This window comes from Bos grunniens, chromosome 9 (genome assembly GCF_055505025.1).
Source record: "Bos grunniens cultivar Pamir isolate PY7600 chromosome 9, Bosgru_T2T1.0, whole genome shotgun sequence".
Classification (NCBI taxonomy): domain Eukaryota; kingdom Metazoa; phylum Chordata; class Mammalia; order Artiodactyla; family Bovidae; genus Bos; species Bos grunniens.
In genome coordinates this window covers 88,485,872-88,503,110 of record NC_141173.1, presented here as the reverse complement: position 1 = coordinate 88,503,110, position 17,239 = coordinate 88,485,872, and the positions used below count along the sequence as shown (strand labels likewise).

Genomic DNA, 17,239 nt, shown 5'->3' with positions numbered 1-17,239 from the left:
AGTGCATTTAAATAATTTAAAACTAATTACTTTTGGGAAGAAAGGCTTTGATTAATGCTTGATTAAAACTCGGGTTGAATAAATAAAACTCCCTTAAAGCATCTGTCTCATTTACCAGAATCATTTATTAAAATCTCTTAAACATTTTAAACTCCTTCTATAGACTTAATCATAGTTGATTTTCTGTTTTAGCATTTCATATAATTGACCTGGCAAGTTTATCACCAATTAAGCCAAAATGTTCTCATACATTTAAACAGCTCTTCTAAACCTGATAAATTAAATTGATAAATATAATGAATCTATTTTAATACTGTTAATGAGCTACACTGTAAACTTTCTTACACTTTTCAACATAAAATCATAAACCTAAATCAATTTCACATTTTAAATTGGAATCATAAGTTTAAAAAAAATTAATTACTTGATAAGAAACATAAGCAAGTGTGAGAGTATCAATATTATGGGTTTGATTTATGTCATCATCTCCATATTGATTCTAAACATTATCAGACTTGGAAAGTCACTTATTCAACAAAGGAACAGATTTTTGACCTCAAGGGAGTCAAAGTTACTTCATCAAGGACTCATGACCAAAATATGGTGGAATCTCAGATAAACCAAGGGCACTGAGGAGCCAAAATCAGAAGGAAAGCCAGCTCCCAACCCTTTCTGTGGTTACCATGACAACAGGGGACATCTTCAGAGGGGTTTGATTTTAGAAGCTTCATTCCAGTTACCTCTTAGTTATTATTCTTTATTCTTAATTATTAGAGTAGAAGAAAGTTGTCGACTCCCCCTCCACCCAAGTTAGCTGACTTCCTCTATTACATCATTGGCTTCTAGGTTTGCTTGGCTCTCTGCAGACACTGCTAACGTACTTCCAGATTGCTTTAAGGACATTTTAATGGTCTTGAATTGAATCCTGAACATTTGGTTCTGCACCATGATTCTAAAGTCATAAGAATAACATGAACCATTCCCCTTCCTTGTGACTTTTCAGGAATTCCCCACATGGGATTATAGCATCTCACTTTTCATCAGAACTACCAGTTAACCCACAGGCTGTCTGCCTCGGGCACTGTTCTCCCTGCAGACTGTGCGTCCTGGATGATATCTGAGTCACCTGAAGGGGGCGCTGATCAGGTCCAACCTCAGATGCATCAGCTGTTCAGTCCACTCCAGCCCAGGGGGTGTGATCTCCTTACCATCCCCACCTCCTGTTCTCTTCATTCATTTCTCTCTAAAAGGCAGAGAAGTTCCTCCTTTTTTGAATGTCTGGCCTTTTGTGTGTGTGTGTGTGTGAGTGTTAGTGTGTGTGAGTGTCTGTGAAAGTGAGGCCACCACAGCAGAGCTGCGGCAACATTTGTTTTAGACTTTTCATTATTTATAGATCCGTGGGGTTTGAAACATTACAGTTGTTTCCATTTCATGAAATTCACACTTTGGCCACCTGATGGGAGGAGCCGACTCATTGGGAAAGACCCTGATGCTGGGAAAGACTGGGAGCAGGAGAAGGGGGCAACAGAGGATGAGATGGTTGGATGGTATCACCGACTCAATGGACATGAGTTTGAGTAAGCTCCGGGAGACAGTAAAGGACAGGGAAAACTGGATTCTTTACTGTCTGAGCCACCAGGGGAGCCCACTTCTGAGATAGAAGTTTCTATTTTGTGGGCAGAGGGAGGAATGTTTAGGAAGAAGGGAATATGAGCTTCCTTCTCAATACATTTATATTAATTTTCTTGGCCTAAATTTATGCTATATTTAAAAGCTGCATCAGACAAGTATCAACCAATTTTAACGTTTACCTTTTGGAAGAGAACTTTTACATCTTTCACCATCCTAATTCTAATTTTGTCCATTTCTTCAACCTTCCTTTCTCTCCCCACGTTTTTTTTTTTTTTTTTTGTATCCAACTTTATTTCTTAAGTCTTAAATAACCTAGATAGCATATTAAAAAGCAGAGACATTACTTTGCCAACAAAGTTCCATCTAGTCGAGGCTATGGTTTTTCCAGTGGTCATGTATGGATCTGAGAGTTGGACTGTGAAGAAAGCTGAGTGCCGAAGAATTGATGCTTTTGAACTGTGGTGTTGAAGAAGACTCTTGAGAGTCCCTTGGACTGCAAGGAGATCCAACCAGTCCATTCTAAAGGAGATCAGTCCTGGGTGTTCATTGGAAGGAATGATGCTAAAGCTGAAACTCCAATACTTTGGCCACCTCATGCAAAGAGTTGACTCATTGGAAAAGACTCTAATGCTGGGAGGGATTGGGGGCAGGAGGAGAAGGGGACGGCAGAGGATGAGATGGCTGGATGGCATCACCGACTCGATGGACATGAGTTTGGGTGAACTCCGGGAGTTGGTGATTGACAGGGAGGCTTGGCGTGCTGCAATTCTTGGGGTCACAAAGAGTCAGACATGACTGGGCGACTGAACTGAACTGATTGAAGTCACTTGTTTGAGGAGAAAGACTTCTAATGCTTGCATAGCCCCGTCTCAGTTCCCTCTCCTTCTGAACACAGGAGGGTGACCTTTCCTGACTTTCTGACGAGGCCACATGACTTAGTTCCGGCCAGTGGGCTATGGGGGTGAGGAAGTCACTCCTGGGCCAAGGTATGTAATCTCTAGGGTGAACGTCTCCAATTTTCTCTTTCTCCACTGTAATTTTTAATTAAAAATGTTAAAAATGCATGTAAAGAGTAATTACCCAACTGCATATCGAATTGATAGCATTAACTACAACAGAGGGGAAAAAAAAAAAAAACATTTCAAGTTCCCAACGGTGACGTCTGCTGAGAAGCTCTCTGACCCGGTGTAGCTGACACCCTGGGCCACCCTCACCTGGTCTGCAGCTGCCACCTGAACCCCAGCCAGGCCTCTCATCTGAGGGGAAGGGGTCCCTCACCCACCCTTCTTATCTTTGCCCACCTGGAACCCAAAGTAGGGCTGCCTGAAGACTACAGTGATGTCAACCATCACCATCACATTAAGACGCTATCACTTTTAAATGCTGTGTACCAGAGACTATGCCAAACCCCACAAGGGAAAGTATGACTCACCCCATTTTACACATCAGTTAAGAGCCTTGATTAAGCAATTAGCCTAAGACTACCAAGGACTTTTCCCTTTAGATGGCTGGCAGAGCAGGGATATAATAAACCCAAGATGAGTGATTCTTAAGCTCTTGTGCTCAACCACTGAACCCATTGCCACCACTGACTCTCGGACATGACCTCTATGGTGATATTGACATATGAGACTGCAGCATCTCCTCCTCTCTCCCCAGCTAACTAAGAAAGATCTTCCCTCACCTTTCATTGTTAGCCCTTTATTACCAGGATCAGAATAATGTATGGGGGAGAGGGCGCAGCGAGGACAGAAGAAACCAGAAAGGCCAGTTGGATTTATAATGGTGAAAAGTGAGAGGAAAAAAATAGTCACAGCGAACAGAAAAGAGCAAGGAATACAAGTCTGCGTAGGGTGCATCTGTGATGAAATGTTGAGATGATTAACAAATGGGTTAATTGCTCAGTTGTGTCTGACTCTTTCGATCCCATAGACTGTAGCCTCCCAGGCTCCTCTGCCCATGGGATTCTCCAGGCAAGAATACTGGAGTGGGTTGCCATTCCCTTCTCCAGGGGAATCTTTTCAACCAGGGATCGAACCTGGGTCTCTCGCATTGCAAGCAGATTCTTTAACAAATGGGGACAACATATTTCTTGGGAGCAGCTGTCTTCACCACATTCAGATTTGCTTCTTTTTTCTGACACTGATTGTCACCATGGTATCTTACTATGTGTCTTCATTGTCTCTTCCCTGAAAAAAGTTTTCCAAGGATGCTTTTCCCTACTATTAAATAGACTTCTGTGAACAAATTTATGGTTACTGGGCTAGTGAGGGAGGAGGATGTGGGGAAAAGATATGGAGTTTGGGATCGACATGTACACACTGCTATATTTAAAACAGATAATCACCTGGGTCCTACATATAGCACAGGAAACTCTGCTCAAAGTTATGTGGCAGCCTGGATGGGTAGGGAGTTTGGGAGAGAATGGATACATGTGTATCTATGGCTAAGTCCCTTTGCTGTGCATTTGAAACTATCACAACATTGTTAATCGGTTACATGCCAATATAAAATTAAAAGTTAAACAAACAAACAAACAAAAAAAGACCTCTGTTTATAGATCTTACTATTAAAGAGATTCCGAAGTCCTATCCTGGAGAAGGAAATGGCAACCCACTCCAGTATTCTTGCCTGGAGAATCCCAGAGACAGAGGAGCCTGGTGGGCTGCTGTCCATGGGGTTACACAGAGTTGGACACGACTGAAGCGACTTAGCATGCATGCATGCAGGAAGTCCTATCCAGAGGCTCCCAGAACCCTTCAGATATAGTCAAGCCAACCTTCATCCTCAAAACAGGCTCAAGCTGAGACAGCAGACAGCGTTCTTTCACGTTTTAAGATGATTTACTGCATTAAGGCAATGGCAACCCATTCCAGTATTCTTGCCTGGAAAATCCCATGGATGGAGGAGCCTGGTAGGCTGCAGTCCATGGGGTCATTAAGAGTCGGACACAACTGAGTGACTTCACTTTCACTTTTCACTTCCATGCATTGGAGAAGGAAATGGCAACCCACTCCAGTGTTCTTGCCTGGAGAATCCCAGGGACAGGGGTAACCCCAGTGGGCTGCCGTCCATGGGGTCACACAGAGTCAGACACGACTGCAGCAACTTAGCAATGCATTAAGGACAAGACTCTTGAAGAGTGTCATTTTGTGGTTTTAATTTTCATGGTCAAATGTGCATAGCACATAGTATTAATCAGAGTGGTAATAACATTCATAATAATATCAAGTTCAGTTCAGTTCAGTCATTCAGTCGTGTCCGACTCTTTGCAACCCCATGGACTGCAGCATGCCAGGCTTCCCTGTCCATTACCAACTCCCAGAGTTTACTCAAACTCATGTCCATTGAGTCAGTGACGCCATCCAACCATCTCATCCTTTGTCATCCCTTTCTACTCCCGCCTTCAATCTTTCCCAGCATCAGGGTCTTTTCAAATGAGTCAGTTCTTTGCATCAGATGACCAAGGTATTGGAGTTTCAGCTTCAACATCAGTCCTTCCAATGAACACTCAGGACTGATCTCCTTTAGGATGGACTGGTTGGATCTCCTTGCAGTCCAAGGGACTCTCAAGAGTCTTCTCCAACACCACAGTTCAAAAGCATCAATTCTTCAGCACTTAGCTTTCTTTATAGTCCAACTCTTACATCCATACATGACTACTGGAAAAACCATAACCTCGACTAGACAGACCTTTGTTGGCAAAGTAATGTCTCTGCTTTTTAATATGCTGTCTAGGTTAGTCCTAACTAAATAATATCAAGAAAGAAAGTGAAGTCGCTCAGTCATGCCTGACTCTGTGACCCCACGGACAGTAGCATGCACCAAGCTCCTCCGTCCATGGGATTTTCTAGGCAAGAGTACTGGAGTGGGTTGCCGTTTCCTTCTCCAGGGAATCTTCTCGACTCAGGGATCGAACCCAAATCTCCCACATTGTGGACAGACGCTTTATCGTCTGAGCCACCAGGGAAGTAATATCAAGAGCCCTCAGTAAAAGCTAGCACCAGGTGTCACATACCCTATGCCAGGAACTATAATGTGAATCATCACGCTCGATCAAAATAGTCCTAAGTAAGCACTACACTTGTCCTCATTTTACAGATGAAGAAAATGAGGCTGAGAAAGATTCAGTTTCGCACAGCCACCCAGCTGGGGAGCATTCGAAGGGGAACTTGAATCTAGGCCTGTCTATGGTGAGCTATCCAGATTAAGGATTATGAATAATCCTATCCCCCAAAGAGAAAGCTGGCGGGAGCAGTTCCCAGAGTTGCACCTTGGCAACTCAATGCAGCATCCATGACAGATCAGGGCTGTGCTTCTGGACGGTGTGATTAGAAGGCAACCAATCAGCACTTTGCTCAGGTGCTCTAACTCACGTGACTGGACTTCCCCTTCCCTCTCAGGGGACTTCGCACTTGAACAACTGTACCCAGACCCCCACCACTGCTGTGGCTTCCTTCTCCACCCCACATCCAGGAGGCAAGTTTCCCCCGTACCATCACCTCTTCAGCAGGAAGCACTGAAACTAGCAAAGAACGCCCTGGGTTCAAACAGCTTCAAAACGGAAGAAACATAAGCTCAGAAATACAACTTCAGTTTCTTTGCATTGTGATACCAATTGTTCTCCTATTGGAACTCAAGAGTATCTTTGTCCTTTTAAAAACAACTGGAAGTACTGTGATTATGTCTAATAAAGCCACAATGTAGTTAAAACAATGCTCGTTTACAGTAAAGAGTTCAGGACAAGCACCTATCACAGTACTAATAATTGTTTGAAAAAGAATATAAGCAAAATATAGGAAAGGATGCATTTAGTAAAATGTGTAGATTTGGGGAAAAGAATGTCTAGAGAAAAAAAAGATTTAGATGGAAGATTTTGGACTAGTAAAGAGACATCTGGCTACTTCAAAGGATTTCAAAGGTCAAAAGCACAGGTTCTTATAATAACTAATTCTCTCTCTCTCTCTCTCTCTCTATACATAAATATATGCATAAAGTTTTCTTTCTTTCTTTCTCTTGGCCAAGCCACAAAGCTTGCAGGATCTTAGTTTCCCAACTAGGGATGGAACCCACACCCTTGGCAGTGAAAGCATGGAGCCCTAACCACTGGACTGCCAGGGAATTCCCTCTATGTTTTAAAGAGGAAAAAAAGTCTTCCTTTTCCCTGATACAGATTTGTCGCCAGCCCTGACTCCTATCGGTGACACTAGTGATGATCTTATCAATGCACTGTGTGACTCACATACAAAGTGACATGAGGCAGGAGAGTTTGAGCACAGCTGCTTGCTGAGCAATTATCTGAGCTACCCCTGTGCCTGTGTGAGCTGCACCCCGGGAGGGAGACAGCAGTGACGGGTGAAGGGCTGGAGCTGGCGGGGTTCCCCCGCCAGCACCTTCTGACCCCATGGGTTCCAAACAGTGTGACTGCCATCTGGAGAAAAAGGGTAAGTGCGTTTCATGGAGGAGAGTGGAGAAGAGGGACACAGCTAGTGCCCCCTAGTGTCGGGAAAACAGTGCTCTTTTTTTTTTTTTTTCAAAATCTCATGTTTTTATTGATGTATAAGTGATTTCCAATGTTGTGACAGTCTCTGCTATACAGCAAAGTGACCCAGTTTTACACATATATACATTTCATTTTTTAATATTCGTTTCCATTATGGTTTACCCCAGGAGATTGGATATAGTTCCTCACGCTGTACAGTAGGAGTTTGTTGTTTATTCATTCTAAATGTAATAGTTTGCATCTACCAACCCCAAACTCCCAGTCCATCCCTCTCCCTCCCCATCTCGCCTTGGCAACCACAAGTCTGATCTCTATAGGTCCATTTCTGTTTTGTACCTAGGTTCAAAACAGCGCTCTTTAAGAAAAAGAAAGCAAGTCCTGATCTGCGTGTCTGCCAATTGCCGTGGTGTACTCCCACCGTCGGCAATTACAAGCTGCAAATGGTTTAATAACTGGCATGAAAAATTCCTGAGTATTTAACCATCAGCTTCCATGAGCTGGTGCGAGCCAGCTCCAACATACACTGGGCTGGACGGTGCGACTAACCATTTATATGCCCAGATGGCAGCCTGTTCAACTCACCAGCACAAGCACACACTGTTCTGTTCTGTGCTTGTGATGTTTTAAATATATTGAAGGTTACTTACTGAAGACTAGCAGAGTCTCCATGAATCTCAGAAAGAGTTCCTCTTAAAAATAATCCTTGCTTAAAAGCCACCAGAAAGCGTGGGGTGGAAAGCCATTTGATCAGTCTAAATTTAAATTCAGAAATCATCACACAGCTGAATTCTTGGGACTACACTAAATTTTCTGATAACTCTTTCCTCTATGAATTTTTAAAGAGTTAAAAAAAATCCCCCGTGATTTTTCTGGAACAATTTAGAAAAACATAAAAACCAGGGCATATTCTTAATAAATATTTAATGCATTTCCAAAGTGGATAAGAAATGGAAAGGAACATACCTGTTGGTCTCTTATTCTGTATGTTCAGCTAATCTCACTAGTGGAACCAGGCCTTCTCAGACTCAAAGTGCTGGAGAAAGTGGAAAGGTTTCTCGACACACAGAGTGGCCACCCCTGCAGAGTGGAGTGCCAGGGAGATGGGACACCCAGGGAAAGAGGAACCGGAGAGGGGAGCAGGGCATCACCTTCCAGCATCTGCCTGCCTGTGTCCTTCCTACACAGTCACCATGATCTGATCCAGAGTTTTCCGTGTGAGGTTGGGCACCATGGCGTCTTCACTGGGGTACCCCACAGGGAGCAGCATCAGGAGCTTTTCATTGGTGGGGCGGTTCAGAAGCACTCTCAGACGGGGGCCACAGTTGAGAGGCGTGGTGGTGACAGTCACCAGTCCAGCATTCTACAACAGGATAGAAAAAGAAAATACACTTTAAAATCAGCAGGCAAAACCCCAGCTCTGCTTGTAGCATGGGCACGTTCTAGTCCCTGTAACACTGTTTCTCCCATAGTTGGACAGAAGAGAAGCTACCAACGTGGGCAATGATGTCTTGAATCTTTCCTACCCTCCTCGACCTCCCCAGACCCCATCTCTGAACCAAACAGTGTGAAGCTTCTCAGAGAAGAAAGTACCAGTCTTATTTTTCACTGGTGCTTAAAAAATGGGAATGGTTGTTTCATGGAAAGAAATTTGAGGTATCTAATCGTACCAAGACAGCATATTATAAGTCAGCATATCTAGACAGCATATTAAAAAGCAGAGGCATTACTTTGCCAACAAAGATCTGTCTAGTCAAAGCTCTGTTTTTTCCAGTAGTCATATATGGATGTGAGAGTTGAAGTATAAAGAAAGCTGAGCACCGAAGAATTGATGCTTTTGAACTGTGGTATTGGAGAAGACTCTTGAGAGTCCCTTGGACTGCAGGGAGATCCAACCAGTCCATCCTAAAGGAAATCAGTCCTGAATATTCATTGGAAGGACTAATGTTGAAGCTGAAATTCCAATACTTTGGCCACCTGATGCGAAGAGCTGACTCATTTGAAAAGACCCTAATGTTGGGAAAGATTGAAGGCGGGAGGAGAAAGGGACGACAATGGATGAAATGATTGGATGGCATCACCGACGTGATGGACATGAGTTTGAGTAAGCTCTGGAAGTTGGTGATGGACAGGGAAGCCTGGTGTGCTGCAGTCCATGGGGTCACAAGAGTAGGACATGACTGAGTGACTGAACTGACTCATACCAAAGAAATGGAATAACAGAAGGCACTTCCTGTGATTATACAACCAACCAATGGAAGCAGAGCATCACCCCAGCTGAGAATACTTGACGTCCAGTGATGGAGGACCCAGTGGCCAAGAAGTACATTAAGAGGTCGAGGAAATATTCCACCAACCTCTGCCCAGTCCCCTTGAATAATGAACATTCAATAAAAATCATGTAGCTTCAAGACACTTTTCCAGTTGGCTCTCTCTATCCTCCCCCTGATTTTCCTGATAGACGGTCAACGGTAAGCCTGGGCCAGAAGGAAGTTCTGGAATTGTCTTTGGGAATCAAGCATACCTACAGTCTCTGAGCAATCTGTCCAGACAGGGGCTCCTGGCAGATTCTTTCCTCTCACACAAGTCTACAAATCACAAAACCCACACAAAACCTACACTCAATTACACTTTAAAGAACGCTAAAGGAGATCCCGGGTCTCCTGCATTGCAGGCAGATGCTTTACCACCTGAGCCACCAGGGAAGCCCTTTAAAGAATGCTGCTGCTGCCGAGTCGCTTCAGTCGTGTCCAACTCTGTGCGACCCCATAGATGGCAGCCTACCAGGCTCCGCCGTCCCTGGGATTCTCCAGGCAAGAACACTGGAGTGGGTTGCCATTTCCTTCTCCAATGCATGAAAGAGAAAAGTGAAAGTGAAGTTGCTCAGTCGTGTCCGACTCTCAGCGACCCCATGGACTGCAGCCTACCAGGTTCCTCTATCCATGGATTTTCCAGGCAAGAGTACTGGAGTGGGGTGCCATTGCCTTCTCCGATTAAATCACATAGTATATCCCTAATGCATTATCTTCTTAACAGAATTTTAAAAATGCCAACCCCCGCCCCCCACCCCAATTCCACCCCACATGAAGGCAAGTCTGATGGAAAGAACAGAATTGAAGTCTTAACTGATTGTGAGCAAATATTTGACTTTTGCAAATCCTCAAAATGACCAAGTCAATACATCTTAAGGGCCCATCAACAGTCCTGGAAAGTGAAGGAATTCTCAAGCATGGGCTTCTTTAGCTTCTTGTTAAACCTCACTCTGAGTAGAAGGTAGTATATTAGATCAATAGCCAGAGTGTCATCAAGGGTCGGTTTTTGCCACCCAGAGTTGGTTTAACATTGTACCTTCTCATAGTCCAGGGAGAAACATCCAGATGATGGAATAGCTGTTAGAACACTGGGGAAAATGTTGAGCTAGATAATGCTACCATCAGAGAACAAAAGGTTTTTTTCATCAAAGGTCTGGGAAAGCCTGAGTAAGATCTCAGGACAACACCCCACCCCACCACGTCTACATCTTGTACCTGGGGCCCCCAAAGGAGAAGACACTTGTCTTCATCCCCACTCCCACTGCACTGTCCTGCTGCCCACACCAGCCTCTTCTACCCCAGCAACAGAGTGGTTCCCAACACTACAGGGAAGTGTGGGGGCCCAAGACAGAGACAGAACATCATCTTGGTAAAGATGGGTCCAGTGGACAGGGGCTTGGTGAAACCCATGGCTCACCTCTCCCAAGTCCTGACCAGAACAAACCTGCCTAGGAGCCAGAGGCCAGCTGGCTTCTCACCTGCTGTGGTCCCTGATTTCTTCATAATATTCATGACGATGAAGCAATTAGAACTAACTGGGTGATGATCAATAGGATAATGCAAGAGTCCAATCGGATGGATGCAGACTGGCTGATATCTGCGGCCATTATTAGTGATTCTAAAACGAAAAAGCAAAAGCCTTGTCAAATCTAAGAATACACCTTCCTCAGTACCTGCTGTCCTTAGCACATGTTCCCCATATAGTTACTGCCTCATGTGAAGCCACTCTTCAGGTCCGGGTATGGAAAGATTAATGGGCTTGCGCTCTGTCTTCGTGGAGCTAATATTTCTCCTGAGTTGTGTTAGTCGCTCAGTCATGTCCGACTCTTTTGCGAGCTCGTGGACTATAGCCAACCAGGCTCCTCTGTCCCTGGGATTCTCCAGGCAAGAATACTGGAGTGGGTTGCCATTTCCTACTCCAGGGGATCTTCCCAACCCAGGGATCGAACCCAGGTCTCCTGACTTGCAGGCAGATTCTTTACTGTCTGAGTCACTGAGACAGCAAATGTCCATCTGATTATCTTTCAGGTGGACATGTTTACTGTGAGGAGTCCTTTTTGAGGAGGACACAATTGGGGGCACTTAATTCTGTCTGGGAAGGGATAAGGGCTTCATTAAGTGACATTTGAGCTGGTTAAAGGATCAGTACGACAAAAGGGAAAGAAAGCCTGGAAACATAATGCATATATAGATTTGGGGACCATCGAGCAGTGCCTGGGGTCTTGGTTAATGAGGAAGGGGGCTCCTGTGCTGAGGGAGGTGGGCTGGGAAAGGAGGATGCTGGCCAGTTCTGTGCTATGCCCATCACTGACTCTCCAGACAGGAAGCCCACCAAGAGATCAGTCACTCCATCCATCATCACATTTTCAATTACACTAACATATGTGCTCATATCCACACATGAAGGCACTAGACCTTTGAAGAGAGCTGCCACCTCCCCCACGTCCCACTCAGTTACCTGTGGGCTCTGGGAGCAGCATCTTCTCCCAGTGTTTCAGGAATTCCCTAAGCCAGTAACTGCAGTCTCCTGTTGAAATGGTCCTGAAATACTCTGCCAGTTCCTGGTTGTTCTCCCACTCCTCCTTGATGCCTGTGGCTCCAGGATCGATGACTGTCCAGGTTATGCTCATGGTGTCAAGGAGAAGAGCTGTCCGTCCATTGAGGCTGAAGTGCAAGGATGCACCAGAGCATTGCTCGGCTTCACGTTGACAACACAGCTTTACCTGCAGGGTGGGAGGACCTGTGCCCCCCACACACAATGAATCATCCTGGACTCTCCACAGTCCATCCTCCCCAGTCACTCAAGTGTGTCTGCACATCTAGGGGCTCGTGATCTTCTGACCATGACCTGCCCCATTTTACCCATCAGGTCCACCGGGTCTCTAAGGCTGGATCCTGTTCAGTCCTTTCACAGGAATCCCCTCCCTGCATGCACTCTTTCTCTTGCTGTCTCCAGCTCCCACCCCCTTCCCATACTTACCCCTCGTCTCATTTTCGTCCAGTTTGATGACAGGCAGGACCATCCTGAGCTCTTTTCCTGCTTCTACAAGCGTTTGGCTTATTTCAGTCCACGCTTTCGTGTCGTTTACCTCCTTTCCCAGGAAACCCAAAGGTTTGACCTTGTTGCTGGCACTATCATACTGGAGGAAAGGCTTTGTGTCCACGGAGCCCTGGACTTGACACCAGGGCTGGCCAGGTCTGGACTGAGATTTGACAGTGAGGTCAAGGCACAGAGAGTGGGCATCTGTGAGAGAAAACCACAGGTATGGCTGGGAATTTCCTCCTCCAGGGCCTGGTTGCAGAGGGAGGGGTCTCTATCCCAGACCCCCTCCTCTGCTGTATCCTCAGTCCTGCCCCACCTTTAACTGTCTGAGCTTTAGTTAAACACTTTGATGCCACCGTGGATCTTTTCCGTCCATATACTATTAGCAGGAAGATTTATTCGATATATGGTGGCTCAGGCAGTAAAGAATCTGCCTGCGATGCAGGAGACCCAGGTTCGATCCCTGGAGAAGGAAATGGCAATCCACTCCAGTATTCTTGCCTGGAGAATGGACAGAGGAGCCTACAGAGTCCGTAGGGTGGCAAAGAGTTGGACACCCATAAGTGACTAAATATGCACATGCCAGCTTGTGAGGCAGCAAAAACAGAAGACAGTGTCTGGTTTCTAGAGACTTAGAATCTGTCTGAACAGACAAGACTTTCAACAGAATGGGGAGAAGGATGCCATAGGACACATGCCACATTCACTATGGGTCCCTAGTCATCAGGAAAGTTTTACTGGAGTAGGAGGTGGGACTTGCCAGAAGAGCGAAAGCTGCTACAGGAGCACAAGCCCAGGCACCATGCCTTGGGTGGGGTCCTGGAAGGCAGGGTGTCACCTCCTGGGCAGCTAGTCCAACTAAACCACACCCTCACCATCCTAAGAGCAGGTGGACAGGTGCCCACCTGGGTGGAGGCCCCTCCCTCCCCATTTTCTCATGTCCCCCTACCCCACCAGAGTCCCAGATCCAGGACACTCACTGCCCAGAGTCTTCCCGGCTTCTATCAGCAGCAGTATCAGCAAAAGATGATCTGTGGTGCGAGCCAGTGACATTCCTCCCTGCAGTTTTAGGAGAGTGACTAGCAAAAGGTAGCCTGGGGTGTGTCTATACCTCTGTCTCCTGGCACCGCCCAAAGTCTTCAGTCCTAGACTGAGGAAGCCCTGTTGAAAAACAAGAAAAATAACTCTTATACCCAGGAAGTATTTCTTAAGTTTCAAATGTAATTACTCATTAAAAAAAAATAGTCATAACATCACAAAGCCAAATTCACTTTGAATAACTATCCTCCCTCCAAAAAATCCCTTTTCTGGTGTGAGCAAGAAAAGCCCACGTTTTGTTGGCTCTTCTGCTCATTCCTTGAACCACTTCCTGCTCTAATCTTTCTTTGAACTCACTTCCTCCCTCACGCCCACCCCACCGCCGAGGCCATCTCCTGCTCAGTTATCCCTTCTTTTCTTCTACATCCACTTTCCATCCTAACCTCTCAAACCTTCTCTGTAATGATTACGATTCACTACATGTTAGTCACTCAGTCGTGTCCGACTCTTTGCGACCCCATGGACTGTAGCCCGCCAGGCTACTCTCTGCATGGGATTCTCCAGGCAAGAGTACTGGAGTGGGTTGTCATTCCCTTCTGTTAATCAAACCAGCAGCGGCCGACCCCACCAGGTCTGTCATATCGGAGGAGGGTGTACAACAGAATCCAATAGGCCTGTTGGAGCCGAGCTCCAGAACAGCCGGGAATTTATTATCATTTGCTCACCGGCAAGTGGCAAAGTCCTTCTAGGGTCCCGGAGGAGCAAGCTCACCGCAAAACATTGACGGATTTTCCCGAGTCAAGCAGCAGCGGCCCCCTCCCGCCTTTCCCAGCCCCCTCCCCTGCGCTACCCGTCTCCAGCACGACATCAGCCGCGCAGGTGGCTCAGCCCCGCGGTCTCCAGGCTGGTGGCTTCGGGGTGGCGAGAGAAGACAGAACATTTGAGGGGGCCCGTCCTGGGATCGCACTCACCGCCCATTCCTCCGCATCCGGCACCTGCGATCGGCGGGGTGCGGTCCTCGCCTGCTAGGTCCAGCCAAGGTCGCTTTCGCGCATTTGACACTGTCGAGTTCGCAACCACAAGAGAAGTTCCGAAACTCTCCTCGGGGTTTTCAGTTTGAATCGCTCTTTCGAATCTCGGCCCGACGCCCCGTGGCCCCGGCTCGGGGGAAGCTCGGCCGGCTGCGTTCGGAAAGGCGTCCCTGGAGCGGGGACCCCGGGCGGGCGCGGAAGAGAGACCCCGGGCCGAGGTGCTGCGCTCGGGGGACGGCGCCCCTGGAGGCCCGCCCGGCCGGTGAGTGAGTCTCTGTAAGGAAGTGCCCAGGGTTGCGGGGTGATGACGAGGCTCTTTCAGGTTGTCAGTCTGGGCGCCGCCGCGGTGACTTCGGGGACCCACGAGCTGGGACGAGGCCCGGCCAAGGAGCCACGGGCGACTTCTCGGTCCTGCCCGGGCCAGTTTCCTGGAGCTCAGGCTCCGCCGCTCTCTTCTCTACCCTATCCTGTGTTTCCCTGGCCACCTGACCAGCTTCATGGATGGCATTCCTTATAAGGGCAGCTCAGTTAGAACTGTTGGACATGGAACAACAGACTGGTTCCAAATGGGAAAAGGAGTACGTCAAGGCTGTATATTATCACCCTGCTTATTTAATTTATATGCAGAGTACATCATGAGAAACGCTGGGCTGGAAGAAGCACAAGCTGGAATCAAGATTGCCGGGAGAAATATCAATAACCTCAGATACGCAGATGACACCTACCCTTATGGCAGAAAGTGAAGAAGAACTCAAGAGCCTCTTGATGAAAGTGAAAGAGGAGAGGGAAAAAGTTGGCTCAACATTCAGAAAACTAAGATCGTGGCATCCGGTCCCATCACTTCATGGCAAATAGATGGGGAAACAATGGCTGACTTTATTTTTCTGTGCTTCAGAATCACTGCAGATGGTGATTGCAGCCATGAAATTCAAAGATGCTTACTCCTTGGAAGGAAAGTTATGACCAACCTAGACAGCATATTAAAAAGCAGAGACATTACTTTGTCAACAGAGGTCCGTCTAGTCAAGGCTATGGTTTTTCCAGTGGTCACGTATGGATGTGAGAGTTGGACTGTGAAGAAAGCTGAGCGCTGAAGAATTGATGCTTTTGAACTGTGGTGTTGGAGAAGACTCTTGAGAGTCCCTTGGACTGCAAGGAGATCCAACCAGTCCATCCTAGCTATCTCCTGAGTGTTCATTGGTAGGACTGATGTTGAAGCTGAAACTCCAATCCTTTGGCCACCTGATGTGAAGAGCTGACTCATTTGAAAAGACCCTGATGCTGGGAAAGATTGAGGGCAGGAGGAGAAGGGGACAACAGAGGATGAGATGGCTGGATGGCATCACCGACTCAATGGACATGGCTTGGGTGGACTCCGGGAGTTGGTGATGGATAGGGAGGCCTGGCGTGCTGCGGTTCATGGGGTCACAAAGAGTCGAACACAACTGAGTGACTGAACTGAACTAAATTGATGAGCTAAATAAAATACATGGCAGCAGGCCGTTTATTCCTCCGACTGTTTTATTACTCCCACCACCCTTCTAGGCGGTCTGTGATCAAGTCTCGGACAAGTTAGAGGGCGCAGGGCACCACCCCACCTCTAGGAACAGTCCCTCTCTGCTCCTCCCCCACAGTGGTTTCACGTTCATCTTGAACCTCCAAGGTCCGAGGGAGACAGTCTTCCCCAGCACCCTTCACTTCACACTGCCTCCCACAGGGAAGGTCTGTTGTATATTGGTTTGATCTGATTTCAAATCCACTTGCTTTTTACTTAAATGAAGTTGTACTAGTTGTTTATGACCTTAGTGAAATGTTCTAGTCCACTTGTTTATAACAAAAACAAAAAAGTTAGTTTTGCATGGTAAAGTTGTTTTGAGACTAGAATGATGTAAGATGTGACTGAGTGTCATTTCATCCATTGTGGTTCGTAAGCACTTTTTAGATCATCTGCCATGGGTCCTCCCTGGGAGCTTGTCCAGAGAACACACCCATTATGGAGTGTGAGTTATTTATCTATTCTAGATGTCAGTCACTTACCAGATATATACGTGCTCGTTCTTATGTTCAGTCGCTCGGTTGTGTTTGACTCTTTGTGACCCTATGGACTGTAGACCGTCAGGCTCCCCTGTCCATGGGGTTTGCCAGGTAAGAAGACTGGAGTGAGTTGCTGTGTCCTCCTCCAGGGAATCTTCCTGATCCGGGATCAAACTTGTGTCTCCTGCGTTGGCAGGCGGATTCTTTACCAATGAGCCACCTGGAAGCCCTACCAGACACATGACTTGCGAGTATCTTCTCTCATTTTTTCACTTTCTTCATGGTATCCTTTAAAAAGCAATTTTTAAAAAAAAAAATTTGAAAAAGTCTTTTTTTTTTTCTGTTGTCATTTGTGGCTAGTATTGTATTTAAGAAGAGTTTTGTCAAAGGCAAAGGCAAAGATTCACTCATCTTTTCTTCTAAGACTTTCATAGTTTTAGCTCTTCAATGTATGTCTATGATCCAATTTGAGTTAATTTTGTATATGGTGTAAGGGGGCGGGTCAACCTCATTCTTTTGCATGTGACTCTCCAGTTGCCCCAGCACCTTTTGCTGAAAACACTCTTCTTTGCCCTTGACTTGAAAATCAATTGACCATTGTCGACTTAAAAATAGTCACAACCTAAAAGTTGAGAGCTGTGTTTTATTT

At 46.3% G+C, this 17,239-nt stretch overlaps 1 protein-coding gene across 3 annotated transcripts; it reads right to left on the bottom strand.

Annotated features, from left to right (window-relative positions):
* Nucleotides 1-7,151: 7,151 nt before the first annotated feature.
* LOC147366332 (retinoic acid early transcript 1E-like) lies at nucleotides 7,152-15,076 on the bottom strand. Of its 3 annotated transcripts, none has more exons than XM_086318300.1 (6): nucleotides 14,497-15,076; nucleotides 13,468-13,648; nucleotides 12,425-12,688; nucleotides 11,903-12,184; nucleotides 10,923-11,062; nucleotides 7,152-8,495 (listed from the first exon to the last, which is right to left on the bottom strand). In XM_086318300.1, exons 2-5 carry the CDS (start codon nucleotides 13,538-13,540, stop codon nucleotides 10,953-10,955), a joined length of 729 nt encoding a protein of 242 aa, XP_086174426.1. In that variant the 5' UTR covers nucleotides 13,541-13,648; nucleotides 14,497-15,076; the 3' UTR covers nucleotides 7,152-8,495; nucleotides 10,923-10,952. The 3 variants fall into 3 exon arrangements, with proteins under 3 accessions (XP_086174426.1, XP_086174428.1, XP_086174427.1); XM_086318301.1 differs by lacking the exon at nucleotides 7,152-8,495 and adding an exon at nucleotides 10,363-10,521 and having other exon boundaries at nucleotides 14,497-15,020; XM_086318302.1 differs by lacking the exon at nucleotides 10,923-11,062 and having other exon boundaries at nucleotides 14,497-15,020.
* Between the last annotated feature and the right edge of the window lie 2,163 nt (nucleotides 15,077-17,239).

Excerpts from the sequence above, each read along its gene's own strand:
- LOC147366332 (XM_086318300.1), bottom strand. The coding sequence starts at position 13,540 with ATGTCACTGGCTCGCACCACAGATCATCTTTTGCTGATACTGCTGCTG. Across the intron at positions 12,185-12,424 it reads GGACGAAAATGAGACGAGGG|GTCCTCCCACCCTGCAGGTA; the intron begins GTAAGTATGGGA and ends TGGGGGGCACAG. Across the intron at positions 11,063-11,902 it reads GCTGCTCCCAGAGCCCACAG|AATCACTAATAATGGCCGCA; the intron begins GTAACTGAGTGG and ends TTTTCGTTTTAG.